Source organism: Trematomus bernacchii, unplaced genomic scaffold (genome assembly GCF_902827165.1).
Source record: "Trematomus bernacchii unplaced genomic scaffold, fTreBer1.1, whole genome shotgun sequence".
NCBI lineage: Eukaryota > Metazoa > Chordata > Actinopteri > Perciformes > Nototheniidae > Trematomus > Trematomus bernacchii.
This window is the reverse complement of record NW_022987648.1, coordinates 11,532,422-11,545,953: the sequence shown is the minus strand read 5'-3', so window position 1 is coordinate 11,545,953 and position 13,532 is coordinate 11,532,422. Positions and strand designations below refer to the sequence as shown.

At 41.6% G+C, this 13,532-nt stretch overlaps 1 protein-coding gene across 4 annotated transcripts in view; it reads left to right on the top strand.

Moving 5' to 3' along the window:
• The window catches only part of LOC117485692 (neuropilin-2-like), a 110,903-nt gene that overhangs the window by 37,542 nt on the left and 59,829 nt on the right, over positions 1-13,532 (top strand). For all 4 annotated transcript variants that reach the window (XM_034134341.1, XM_034134339.1, XM_034134340.1 and 1 more), the window contains exons 4-6: positions 6,535-6,762; positions 10,008-10,163; positions 10,259-10,428. In XM_034134341.1, the coding sequence (XP_033990232.1) occupies positions 6,535-6,762; positions 10,008-10,163; positions 10,259-10,428 (554 nt within the window). The remainder of the gene's footprint in view (positions 1-6,534; positions 6,763-10,007; positions 10,164-10,258; positions 10,429-13,532) is intronic.

Genomic DNA, 13,532 nt, shown 5'->3' with positions numbered 1-13,532 from the left:
CGAGCCAGCGCGTCTTGTTTGAATGATGCGAGTAAACACAGCTGGCAGCCGCGGTGAACCTCCAGCGTTTAGAGCGATGCGATAGGAGCGATTAGAGCGAAGCGAATAGTCGCATCGCGTCCGGTGTGAACGCAGCATTAGAGTAATGAGAATGTGTGTGCGTATATGTTGGGGGGATTGTCCCCCACTCTCCGGGTGTCCTAATTACTGGACCCTTCAAAGATTAACAGTCTAATGAGTTTGAAAACGGGCAGACATACATGAACAGAAATGCATATCTAACCTAGAAAACACGTAAAAAAACAACAAAAATAAGCATGTGTTAGGGCTAACCCTGACCCTTTCCATTCTACAGTTACATTTACACAACATATACAGAAGTACACATAGAAAGATTATAAATATGGACCTATTACATATTGTACTGATAAACCCTAACCCTAGTATGCCAACATACACTTGAACAAAGACGTGCGCAAACACTGTAACACACGCCAAAATTAAGTGCTTTAACAAACACCAAGACTACTTGAACACAAAAACACAAATACACATGCCACACTTGTTTTTGTTTACAGCTCTAACGCTATGGATACTGTAGTAAAATGAAAGCCAATAGGAACACAGCAACCCGGAATGTGGCGACCAATCACCATTCACTGTCTAGGCAGTGTGCCCCCAGCTGTTATTGTGACCCAGAACTCTCCAGACACACGCACGCACGCACGCACGTGCACACACACACACACACATATGAATGCACTAATGCTGGCTGGACAGTTACTCACAAATGCAGGGGAGCTTGCATGTCTGCACGCAAATGTTAACTCACTCACCCACATACACACTATTCGTATCAATTAGTTGGACAGTACATCCATTTTCTGGTCACTTACCTTAGCCTTAATGTTAACCCCTAACCTCTACCAAAAGCGTTAAGAAATAAGGTTATGATTTGCCCTAACCTCTACCAAAAAAACTAATCATAACCTTATTTTATAACACTTTTACCTTATGGAGACTAGCTTTGGACCTTAATAAGAAGCAAAACCGCTTAGTTTCTGTGAGTCAGACACACACACACACTCCTCAGGGGGTATAATGTGGAAGCTATCGTGACAGTCCTTCCAATAACTGCTGTTTACTTTCTACCAAATACCTTTAGGCACTTCCTCTCTGCCTCTGTCCGACTACCCATCTAGCCAGTTTATTACACCGTCCAACCAATCAGATTGCTCCCTCATTCTTCTTCTGGCTTTCATTGGGGAAAGTGGATCCAGATTTGACCCAGTGTGGAGAGAAAAGGAGCTCTGTGGTAGGGCTAATTAAACAAACAGCAGAGGTATAATTTCCCTCAAAATGCACAACAGATTTAAACCTGAGGTACACCTATGTTCATTTCCTTGGTCTGAAGTGAAGCAAATTACGCAAGGCAAGGTAAGGCAAGGCAAGTTTATTTGTTTAGCACTTTTCAACATAAGGCTTTTCAAAGTGCTTTACAAAGATGAAAAACATTAAGAGCATTAAGAAATAGTGCAGAGGAAACAAATGCGTTGAAATATATTTTAATCAAGCAGTGCCTTTGCCTAAATGTACCTTTTAAGCGCCACCTACTGAGAGAGGATTTAAAAAATGGGAATTATGGGATATATAGCATGCTCAGCGCGTTAGCTCAGTGCGTTAGCTCAGCACGTAAGCTTAGTGCTGCTTGTCTCTGAACAAGATAGTTATTCAAACAGTAATTTATTTCATATTATCAACATCAGACAAATAATGCAGAGCCATAAATGAAAGAGAAGCACTTCTTTGTTTTAGTGACAGCAGAAACAAAATGAAATGCCAACGGCACAAACAGGACACAGACAAACTTCATGTGTTCATTTCTGTTGAAAAATATTTGTTGATGTGGGTTGGTGTTTTAGGTGATTAGAATAAAACAGGCAGTCTTTAGAGTTATGGCAGACTCTCCAGCATGTCAAAATCAAGAATAAATATTTCCCTGATTTACTTGTAGTAAAGTAATGCTGGGTTGTAGGAGCTTTTAGCAAATTGCATTGGAATAGCTAAAGGGGTGGTTTTCTTGTGAGAGTTGGATTTCATATGTCAGCGTTAATTTGGTTGAAAAGGGAGTTTATTGTGGGGGGAAATCCCTGCTGTGATTCAGTGACAGAGGCTGAAATATAATGTCAGAGCAGTTTCAGCACCACAAACCTGCAACTTAAATGAAACTGAGGTGGAATCTAACCATATGTATGGAAAACCCAAGCTGTGGTTTGGAGCTGTGTGTGGGCCTGTGGTGTGTGTGTCTGTCTGTGTGTTTGCGTTAGAGAGAAGGAGGGCATAATTATGGGTTTGATCCAACTAATAGCCCATTGGCATGAACGACAGTTTAAATGAAAGTATATGTCTGCATGCCAGCTTACCACACACACACACACACACACACACACACACACCACACACACACACACACACACACACACACACACACACACACACACACACACACACACACACACACACACACGCACACACACGCACACGCACACACAAAGAATAATCACACAAGCACACTTTTATATACTGTTATAAAGGAAATAAACACACAGTTTAAATGAACCATCATGCAAAAGTGAAAACACACACACACACACACAAACACACACACACACACACACACACACACACACACACACACACACACTGGCAGATTTGATCCTGTCTCCCCAAGATCACTGAGCCATAAGCACCAGAGCTAGATCTACCCGGCAACACACACACACACACACACACACACACACACACACACACACACACACACACACACACACACACACACACACACACACATACACATACACATACACATACACATACACACACACACACACTTCCTCTAACCTTACCCCATAGTGAAACCGGTGTTTCTTTCACAGTCATCCAATTCAAACAGATGGGTTGTGAGGAGAAAAGAATAGGAAATGAGACAGTGGGAGGGAAGGGAGTGATGGAGCTGTGGAAGATGAAAAGGTACATGGGACTATGGTAAAAAAAAGAACAGCAGGAGAGAAGACAGTTGGAAAGATCAGTAAAAAGAAGAGAAATGCGATAAACCATTTTCTAAGGAAAGGAGAAATGAATTAGGAGAAGTTGAACAGGACAAAAGTCATAGAAATCAGAAATATGTACAGGGGAGACAACATGCTGGTCGGAATAGTTTAATTTCAAATACATTCCTTTTTTGGGTTTCAGTTTACTTTAAAAATAGAAACAAGGAGGGACAAGGTGGAGACAGACGTGTGAGAGAATCTGAAGAAGGGTACAGACTGAGAAAGAAAGGAGGGCACAAGTGTTTTGGTGATGTTCATGAACATGAAGTAATGAGAAGGGAATAAAATTGCTGCCGGCAACGGAACTGGTCAGGCGTTCACTACACACTCACACACACACATGCTCTTACTCACGCAGACCGGCGCTATCCAGCGACTGACTCTGCAGGGGGGCCAGACGCAAGGGGATCCCAGTGAGAGACAGTGTGTGTCCGCGTGCAAGTGTGTGTTTGCTTGTATATGAGATCATTGCACGAGGGGTCACAATAACACGCAAATGAGGCTAGGAAGTGGGACAGAAAAACAGACAAACGGGGATGGATCAAGACAAACAGACAATCCCTGATGCACTATAAATAGATTGGTTGCTGTGGAAAATGGACAATCACATACATGTTTGGTAGGCATTCATATAGATTAGCAAGCAAACCAACATGGGCAACTTCTGTAAAACACCACATTATATTGGGCATATTACAGATTTTGGAATATTTTACCCTAGGATGCTGCTGTGCAGGGTCAGTGAAATTCCGGAACAAACTTAAACTGATTGAAAATTAAAGTAGAAGAGGAAGGGTGGAGACAGGAAAAAAACAACGTCAATATTCCTGGCTACACCTAGAAAAGTTTGTTTTCATCATGAAAGTGCAGGGCCTAACGCACACATTCTGCTTGTGTTTTCGTCCGGTTTAGCAATCTAGTTTCCATGGAGATTTCCAGCAAAACTAGCCGTTTTTAGCTCTAGACCAATTTCAATATTGACAGCACTCAAAGCCCAACACACACAAGTCAGAAGAAGACACTTTTTGTTCCAGTTATGAACACAAAATGGGAGTAAAATCGTCATAGACCCTCGAGACAGACACAAAATTGGGCTAAAATATGTCTGATGCAGACTTATTGTTACACCTAACTGTACATAGACACGCACACACATGTTTAAATGCACTTTGCATGCCCGAGTACACACACTCTCTCTTAATGTGCTCTTAGACACTTTCTCTTCACAAACTCATGCAAGCACGCCAGCACAATAGCTGACAGTCGAACAGACTGGAGAGAAATGGGTTACCATAAGAGGCTTAGACATAGGGTGTGTGTGTCTGGGTCCTTGGTCATACATGGCTGGGTAGACTGGAATAATGGTCCAGTTGCTGTGACCACATCCACTCCATAGCATGTGTGTGTGAGTATTAATAGAGAGGGTATTACAGTTATTCAGAAAGGAAGAGAGCTCCAGATTACCCCCAGATCTGTGTGTGTGTGTGTGTGTGTGGTGTGTGTGTGTGTGTGTGTGTGTGTGTGTGTGTGTGTGTGTGTGTGTGTGTGTGTGTGTGTGTGTGTGTGTGTGTGTGTGTGTGTGTGTGTGTGTGTGTGTGTGTGTGTGTGTGTGTGTGTGTGTGTGTGTGTGTGTGTGTGTGTGTGTGTGTGTGTGTGTGTGTGTGTGTGTGTGTGTGTGTGTGTGTGTGTGTGTGTGTCATAACTACTGGACCACCCAACCATGATACTATCAACAGATAATATCTATCTGTCTCTTCTGTTTACATCTTTATCATATCTTCATTTCTTTGTTGCTCTGTCTCCCTAAGCTCCAGTTTTCTTCTTCTCTTTATTCAGAACAGCTAAAGCTCAATCTCTGACCAAGTAAAGAGTGTAGACTGGTGGCTAGAGAGTTGTTTACCTCTTGGGCACTACAAAGGTGCCCTTGAGCAAGGCACCAAAGCCGTAACGGTTCAGTCATATGGTGCCTTTTGTTGATCAAGAAATGAACAAAAACAACATAATTAAACCATACATTTTCAGGAAATAAACAAACATTACATTATTAGTATGTCCTGCTGTTTTAATTGAATTCCGTAACTATTTATTAATACGCAAATATCAATGTTTCTTCTGAGTTAATGTTGCCCCTGCATTTCCCCCGGGAACCTGTAGAGTTAGGGTTAGGGTTAGCATTTTGCTGATGTACACTTAAGACACACAAGTAGATGCACATTTTTGTTACCGACACCCACAATTGGTCTTTCAACCACTTAGTTCTCTATAGCAGGGGTTCCCAAACTTTTCAGCCCGCGACCCCCAACATAACAGTGCCAGAGACTGGCGACCTCTGTCAACGGGGGGGGGGGAATTCTACAGATGGCCAGTGCGCCCCTGAAAAATGTCTATGCACACGTTATTATTAATAATTTAAAAGAAATTGATTAAAAAAAATTAAAACGATTATTTCAATTTTGTATTTGTAATCATCTCGCGACCCCCACTTTGGGAACCACTGCTCTATAAGGTTGATACTAGTCCTCTTGTGGCGCATTTCCACTACAGCGCGGTTTATGGAGATCGGCTAAGCTAACGCAGTATATGCTCCGACCATCCACACTCACAAAAACGGCCTATACAGACATAAATAAACCAGCGACTGTATTCACCATGACACAGACAGTCTGTGGTTTGTACTTGTTTAACTTTTGTCTAGTTTCTGAACAGATATGAGGAGCTGTGAGCTTGAGTGCTAACAGCTAACGGCTGATGTTGGTTTTGTGTTTCGCATTGAATATGGCGTCACGGCTCCGCCTACACTGCGTTACTATAGTTACTACCCCAGTTCCTAAACTGTAATGGAAACGCAGCATAAAGTGAGCCTGGCCTACCAAGGCCTAACTATACCGTACTAAGCCGTGCGAGGCCCTGCAGTGGAAATGCGCCATATAGTCTCTACAGTGTCAATAGTTTAATGTTAAACCCTTCTTGTTAAAATGTATGTACGTTTTTTTGAGCTGGTAAACCTGAATCAATTCGTTTTCCATTAATCGTTCCTCCTAGTTGACCATTGTGAAGTCCTTGAGTGAGATTTCTATCAGCAAGATTCACGTCTACATTAAAACTACCGTTTCAAGTACCCAGACTTCAGCAAACCCAACTGGGCTCTAAATACATCCTGTTCTTTGTTTAATGTACATGATGTGGATTCAGATTAAAGCCAGACTTCTTTTTGGTCAATAAAGCGGGATAGCTACTGGGAGTCATACAATTGTGAGGCAGTTTGAAAACAAAACAGCACCTCTGAGCATCTTCTCACAATGATTTCGTTAGTTTGAGGTATCATCCCTTGAACGTTCATTTGTTAAATCTCAAACTACGGTTATTTTTTATTTTCTGCTCAATATGTCTCTAAATATATTTTATGTCTGTGTGTTCTTCCCAGGTTCAGACTGTTCCCGTAACTTCACCAGTACCACGGGTCTCATTGAGTCCCCAGGCTTCCCTGACAAATACCCCCACAACCTTGAGTGCTCCTTCATCATCATTGTCCCTCCCAGCATGGATGTGACCCTCACCTTCCTCACTTTTGACCTGGAGAACGACCCCCTGCCGGGTGGAGAGGGAGAGTGCAAGTACGACTGGCTGGAAGTGTGGGACGGGCTCCCAGGAGGTGAGAAATTGGTCAACTTGATGTGATTATGGGTCGCATTAGACCAGGGGTGTCCACACCTTTTTCACCGAGGGCCACATACAGAAAAATATTTGAAGGGCTGGGCCACTCACTAGAGGTCAGGTTTATTGCCTCATACTGTAAGTGAAGTTATAAGTTAGCAAAATCAATCAAATGTAAGTCAATTATGCTGGATTCAAAAGCCTACATGACAGCTTTCCATAGGGTTTCATTTATTTTGCTAGCAGCTCATTCCTTAAAACAGAAGCATTAGATTGCTTATCATGAGAGGAAATAGGAAGGGTATAATTCAAGGTTGTTATGTAAATAAGTTATTGGGATTTTTTCTTATCAACTTAGATTTGTTAGAACATATTTTCTACTTTAATTGACTGAAAGTGGGCTTATTAACACATGAACACTACTGTGTAATATATGTAGAAGTACAATACAATAAAAGACAAGCTCAAGTTTCATTTGTGGCCCGCATCCCATTATACTTTTTGAATTTGCTGAGGACCGATTCAAAATGGCCCACATTTAGTTTGGACACCCCTGTATTAGACAGTTTTGGCCATTCTTGATGTTGAGGATCTTTTTTAGAGGTGTTAAACAAAGATTCAACCATTTCTGGAGGCAAAACATAGAGCAAAGTTAAAATGTTGCAAATTCTGCCCTGCCTACATCATTATTGACTGCAACTATTTTAGTGGCTCTGCGTTGGTAGATGAAAGCCAAGCTTACAGGCAGGATAGGATGTTGGCACCTTCTGTGGAGAAACAACATAGCGTTTCATGGGGAAAATAAAATAGGTGTTGCTGAGAGGAGGGAGAAAAGAGGGGAGGTGAGAGGAGGAACGGTAGAGGGCTCGGATATTTCTGTTTTAGCTGCTGGAAGGAATGGAAGAGTTTAGAAACTCTAAAGTGCAACGATCTTGGATCTGGTTTCAAGAGATGGAAGAGGTAGAAAGAAAAAGAAGGGCAAGGAAAGGTTCCTCCACTGCTGGAAAAAAAAAGAGAACTGAGGCAGCTGGGAATGGCAGAGGAAGGAAGATGCTTTGCTGCAGTGTTCTAAACCATTCTATTCTGGTTTAACTATTTATTTTGAGTTTTTTGTGAGATATTTAGGCCAGGTTTCAGAAATGGAACAATTTGATTGGAGACCTTGTTTTATTGCTTAATTCACAAATCTTGTAAGGTACTTAGAACTTCCCCAGAAAAGACTGAACAACATTACGTGTAAAGGAGAGCAAACAATGGTTATTTTCTTCTTTTAAATAACTTTCTGTATGAATTCAGCCTGAGGATTGAAGAAAAGTCACAGAGATGGTACAAAGAAAAGAGCGGGTTGAAACAAGAAACAGAAAAAGCCACATCATTCTTTTCCCTCTTTTCACAGGATTTTATAGAAGACAAGAGAGGTTAGGCAAAGTAAAAAAAAAAATGAAGATGACCAGAAACAAGGAGAGGGATTCGAACGGACAGACAGGATAAGAGGCTTCTGCCCTGAGTGATGGAGAGAAACCAGAAGGATAGTGGGATGAAAGAAAAGGAAGCAAAGTGAAATTGGGAGGATATTGAAAGTGAAGGAAATATACCGGGTGAGATTCAGAGGTGAAGGACTACGTTTCAACCTTTGCAGGAGTCTATAGTCCTAAGTAAGAAGGGAAGACAAGATAAAAGACAGACAGACAGGGAACAAGAATAGCCACGTTCCTTTCTTGTAGGGCTAAAATGTGATGGCGGCAGGGAGCAGAAGTTGAAAGATGTATTCATTCAACCACAAAAAATGAAAAGGCACTTCTAGTTTGATTGTTGTGAGTGCAATAAAGCGGTGGTTGGTATTTGTTTACACTACCTTTTATTTGTATTTGTTTAGCACTTCCAGCAATTGTCATATGGGTGTGGTTTATTGGTATTTAGGTCACCTGTTTCATGCCGGGCGTTGGATGACAAAGAAAGACAAACGTGGTCCTCCTTTAGTTTAGTTATTTTGAAATGTGTCACAGCTATAAGCCAAGTTACCTATTCGCAGCTCAGTTTATTGAGAGGTTTCACACAAAAAAAGTCTTACTTCACAGTTTTACGGCAAAACTTTTTTTTTTAACTTGCAAAATTATCTTTTAAATTGACAAACATCATATGTGTAATTCGTGGCACAATTCAAACGGGATCGAAAGATAACTTTTCTCTCGCCATTGACTTCAATACATAATTTTTCCGAAATAAGGTCCCATGGAGGTCCACCGGAAAGGGAGGGACTTCGCCTCTCTATACCAAATGATGAAGCTATGAAGGGGGGCAATGCCATTGGTTTAACTGTCTGCCTGTGCACATACTGTATGGGGTGAGGCAAGGGACAAATGTGCCTTCTATTATGGCATTTAAGTCATAAATAAAGAGGGAGATGGAGAAATAGGACCGTTTTTGCCTGTAAGCTACAAATAATGAAAATGAAATCCTCCAAATAAAATCACATTTATTCAACCAGAATTACATACAAACATGGGTTATTTTTTTATTTACAGAAATCATCTTGGTGGATTTGAGATTCTCTTCTCTTTGTTTTGTTTTTTTCTCTGTCCGAGCCACCATCAAGAAAATAGTTATTGCCGTTATTTGTTCAAGAGCCCTATTTCAAATATCCACCCGCTCCAACAGGGTAGGAAAAAAATCAATAGCACTGATCGATTGGAGGCTATTTTCTTCCTCTTCCTCCTCCACAAGGCTCCTGGTGTGTGTACAGTATCTAATGTATGTGTGTGTGAGAGGAGTCAGGGAGTAGCAGGATGAAAGTACTATTTGTGCTCCCACCCCACACACTCACACCCCAGGGCTTTAAATCATATTCATCTGTTTGTGTTGACACATACAAGTTGTGGTATTAGAGAAGAGGACAGTGGAGGAATCACTTAGATCCCTGGATTTACACACACATATACTATATATAGTGCACATTGTAAAAGCATGGCAAGGCCAGAGATTGAGTTCATGAAGATGAAGGAATGAGTGGCGATGACAGGAGAGGGCAGAGCGATGAGAAGGGAGTGATAGAGATAGTGGGAGAAAGGGAAGACAAGCAAAGGATATAGACAAACACATGTGAGGGTAAAGGGATTGATAAAGGAATGAGATGTAATGTCTTGTGTTACCAGCATCATGAGTTACACAATAAAAACAGCAAATGATGAAATGCATAAGTTGCCGACACACTGACCAATCCAATACATCTTGTCTGATTGACAGTGGGGCCTCTGATTGGTCGATACTGTGGGACCAGGGTCCCTCCTGAGATCCAATCGTCCACTGGGATTCTCTCTCTGGCCTTCCACACGGACATGGCTGTGGCTAAAGATGGCTTCTCGGCTCGATACAACATGACTCACAAGGAAGTCAGTGAGAGTAAGTCTAATTTAGGCTTTTTATTTCAAGAAATACTAGAATATTGTAAATATCTCTTTCTAAACCTCCCTCTCTTCTGCTCTTCCTCTTCTTAGCTTTCCACTGTAGTAATGCTTTCGGTATGGAGTCAGGAAAGATCACAGATGACCAGATCACAGCCTCGTCGAGTTTCTACGATGAACACTGGCTGCCACGACAGGCCCGACTCAATTACCATGACAACGGATGGACGCCCAATGAAGACAGCAACAGGGAGTTCATACAGGTAACAGTTTGTCCTCAAATGTACTTTTGTGTTCATTATGACATGGCCTCATTGAGGCATTGTAGCCCCAAACGAGCTGTATTTTCTAATGTATTTATGGCATTATAAAAAAGACATACCAAACTGAATACTCAAATACATGTAATAACTACATAACCGTCCACAAATCACAAATAGAGAAGAAGGAAAAAGGAAAAACAGGAAGAAGCACCCCCCCCCAAAAAACAACAACAACCATAACTTATACGATAGTGCTAACACATATTGGATACAACAACCATGTATGTGGAAGGTTACAAAAAAGTTCATAAACTTAACTTAAAAAGAATAATACAAAGAAATAATACAAAAATAATTTCTTGGAGAATTCTTCGTGATACGGCACAAATCCACGATCCCAATCCTGGAATACAGAATCTTATTCCTGAAAAAAAGTTTACTCTGCCTAAACTAAAAACAGATTCTGCTCCTACTTTAATAGCATCTTTTCTCTTGCGTTGACATGTCACACATAATAACTTCACCACAGCTATATTTGTGACAGCGTATGTTGGAGAGAGCGAGAGAGAGTGAGTGGGAGGTGTAGTGATATCAAGGTTTAGCAGCTAGATGCCTGGGTAAAGCATTGTTTCCTGTACTTTATCACAGTGCCAACTTCCTGCCATCCCTGTGCCAAGCTTGAGTTATGAGGCTGTCTGGGTGAGAGGGGAAAGGGAGTGTGAGGTTCACTCACCCCTCAGACAGAATGAATTCCAACCTGCCTGCAAGGCGCTCTTCAGAGTGAGGCCTTCTATAAACAACAGATGATCTTGTTGGGTGTCACCTTCCTGTAGCCTTGCGAAGACTGCGCACAGGTTTTGTCTTTACTTATTGTCAACAAGCCTTTGTGAAATAGGCGTAAACTCATGATTTCCCTTCATTAAGGTATCAGTTTGAACCTGTACCCAATGTCAGATGTGCCGAAGGTGTTTCAAGAGTCAGAAACTCTCCTCATTGCCTGAATCGTTTCTTAGAGTTCGCCATCTGGTTCAGGATACCAGCGAGAGCCTTTCTGACTTGTCGCACAATAACACCACAAAAAAACTGGCACGAAAAAGCCTTTCTTTTGTGCAGCATACTTTTTCTATCTTTTCTAAAGTCTGTGATTAGACAAACCAAGAGATGCTGCTTCTGAGTAATGATCAAACGTTTCCTCAGTTCACAGAGACAGTGATAAATGAGTGTTTTGCTCAAAGTGGCAAGAACCAGGCAAGCCCTTCTTCTGTTAATTTGTTGGAACACATTTACAGATAGCCAAAGACAAATGTGGAAAAGAAGCAGTAGTTCTGATTGTCAGAGCTCCACTGGGGCCAAACTCTGGGCCAGGCAAACACAGGAAGGGAATGTGGCCAAGAGACAGCATGAGGCCAAGGCCCCATCAGCTCCACGCTTCCTTCCTGTTTCACCTCCAGTGCAGCTGACAGCTCACTCTCTCTGGCCCATACTCTCAGAATTAGCTGACATTCTTGATCAACATGAATAGCTTGAAACACTCCATATTTCTTGAATGTTTTTCCCCTTTATGTCAGATTGCCAAACTGGTCCTCTTAGCCCATGGATAGACCCCAGATTTAAATTTGTATTATTCATCTGCGCCTAGAAAAGCCATGGCCAGAGGCACTATGTTTTTTGGTTGTCCATCCGGACATCTGTACATCCGGGAACGCAATATCTCAGGAAAGCCTGGGGGGGATTTCTTAAAACTTGAAACAAACATCCATTTGGACTCAATGATGAACTGATTTGATTTTGTTGCTCAAGGTTCAGGGTCACTCTGACCTCACCAAACAAGTATCCAGCAATAACACAATCATTACTATGCTTAAATCATAACATTATGATATTTATGACAAACATGGATACAAACTTCAACTTAACTGATTGGTGGAGGCTTTCAATCACAAGTCCATAATTCTTATTGTTCATGACACATCAGATTTGTGCATGAAATTGTCTTGATGGTTGTCTATAGGCTAGTGCTCCTCTCGTGTAGTCTCACTCTGGTCACCGGTGTTGTGGTGAGGTTGCTGCGTTCCACTGAGGCTCTCAGCTGTTCCCCTGCGTTAGCACCTAGCAGAGAGCAAGGCCCCTGCATTTGTGTGTGTGTGTATGTGTGTGTACTTTGGTGTGTGGTTGTGTATGTGTGTGCGTGCAACCTCCTTTCTTGACAAGCAGCTGTCATAAATGCCAACATGCCTCTCTTTCTCGCATCATGCACCCCCTGGTCTCTTATAACTGAGTGTGTGGGTTCATCGGTACATGTCTGTGTGTGTGTGTGTGTGTTTGTTTATATGTGCCCATGCCAGTCAGGCATGTGTGTGTGGCTATGTTGGTTCAAGGGCCACGTGTGTGGTTTAAATCTCTCGCCAGGGCACTTAGTTAAATTTCATTCCATATATTTTTTTTAAGATATTTATAAGGCATTTCGGCCTTTGTTTGAAAACTGACAGTGCACCTCAGTGTTTTCAGTGTCTTTCATAATCGTACTTGTGATTTGCAACACAAACCTATGATGGACGACAGGTGCAAACGCGCTACAACGGTCCAAAACATTTTCGTTAGGAGAAACGCTCTGCAGTTTCAGAAATGATGCAGATACAGAAATGCAAATGTGCCGAAACATCTTCACCAACTTAACAACACAAGGGCACTGTCATTGTTGGCACAGTTTGCCAGTTTCTTAACAGTAGGTTATTATGCTTTATATTTAAAATGACTTGGTTAGCTAGGTTAGCTAACTATATTACAGCAGCTATGCAATAATATCGGAAGGAATCATGCGATCACATTGTTAAAATAAGCCAATAAAACGTACATTTTCAGTTGGCCAACTTCATAATGTCTGAATGTCAACAAGCGCTTGATAGTTTCCCCGTTTCAGTTGTGTTTTGAGCTTATGTAGCGTTTCTTTTATTTGCAGCGTTTTGTACTTGCATTTGTTGTAAAGTTGGTGAAGATGTTCTTTGCATTTGCATGTGTTTTGGCACATTTGTGTTTTATATTTGAATTGTTTCTGAAGCTGCGTTTTCAGTGTAAATGCTTTGGGCAGTTGTATCATGTTTACA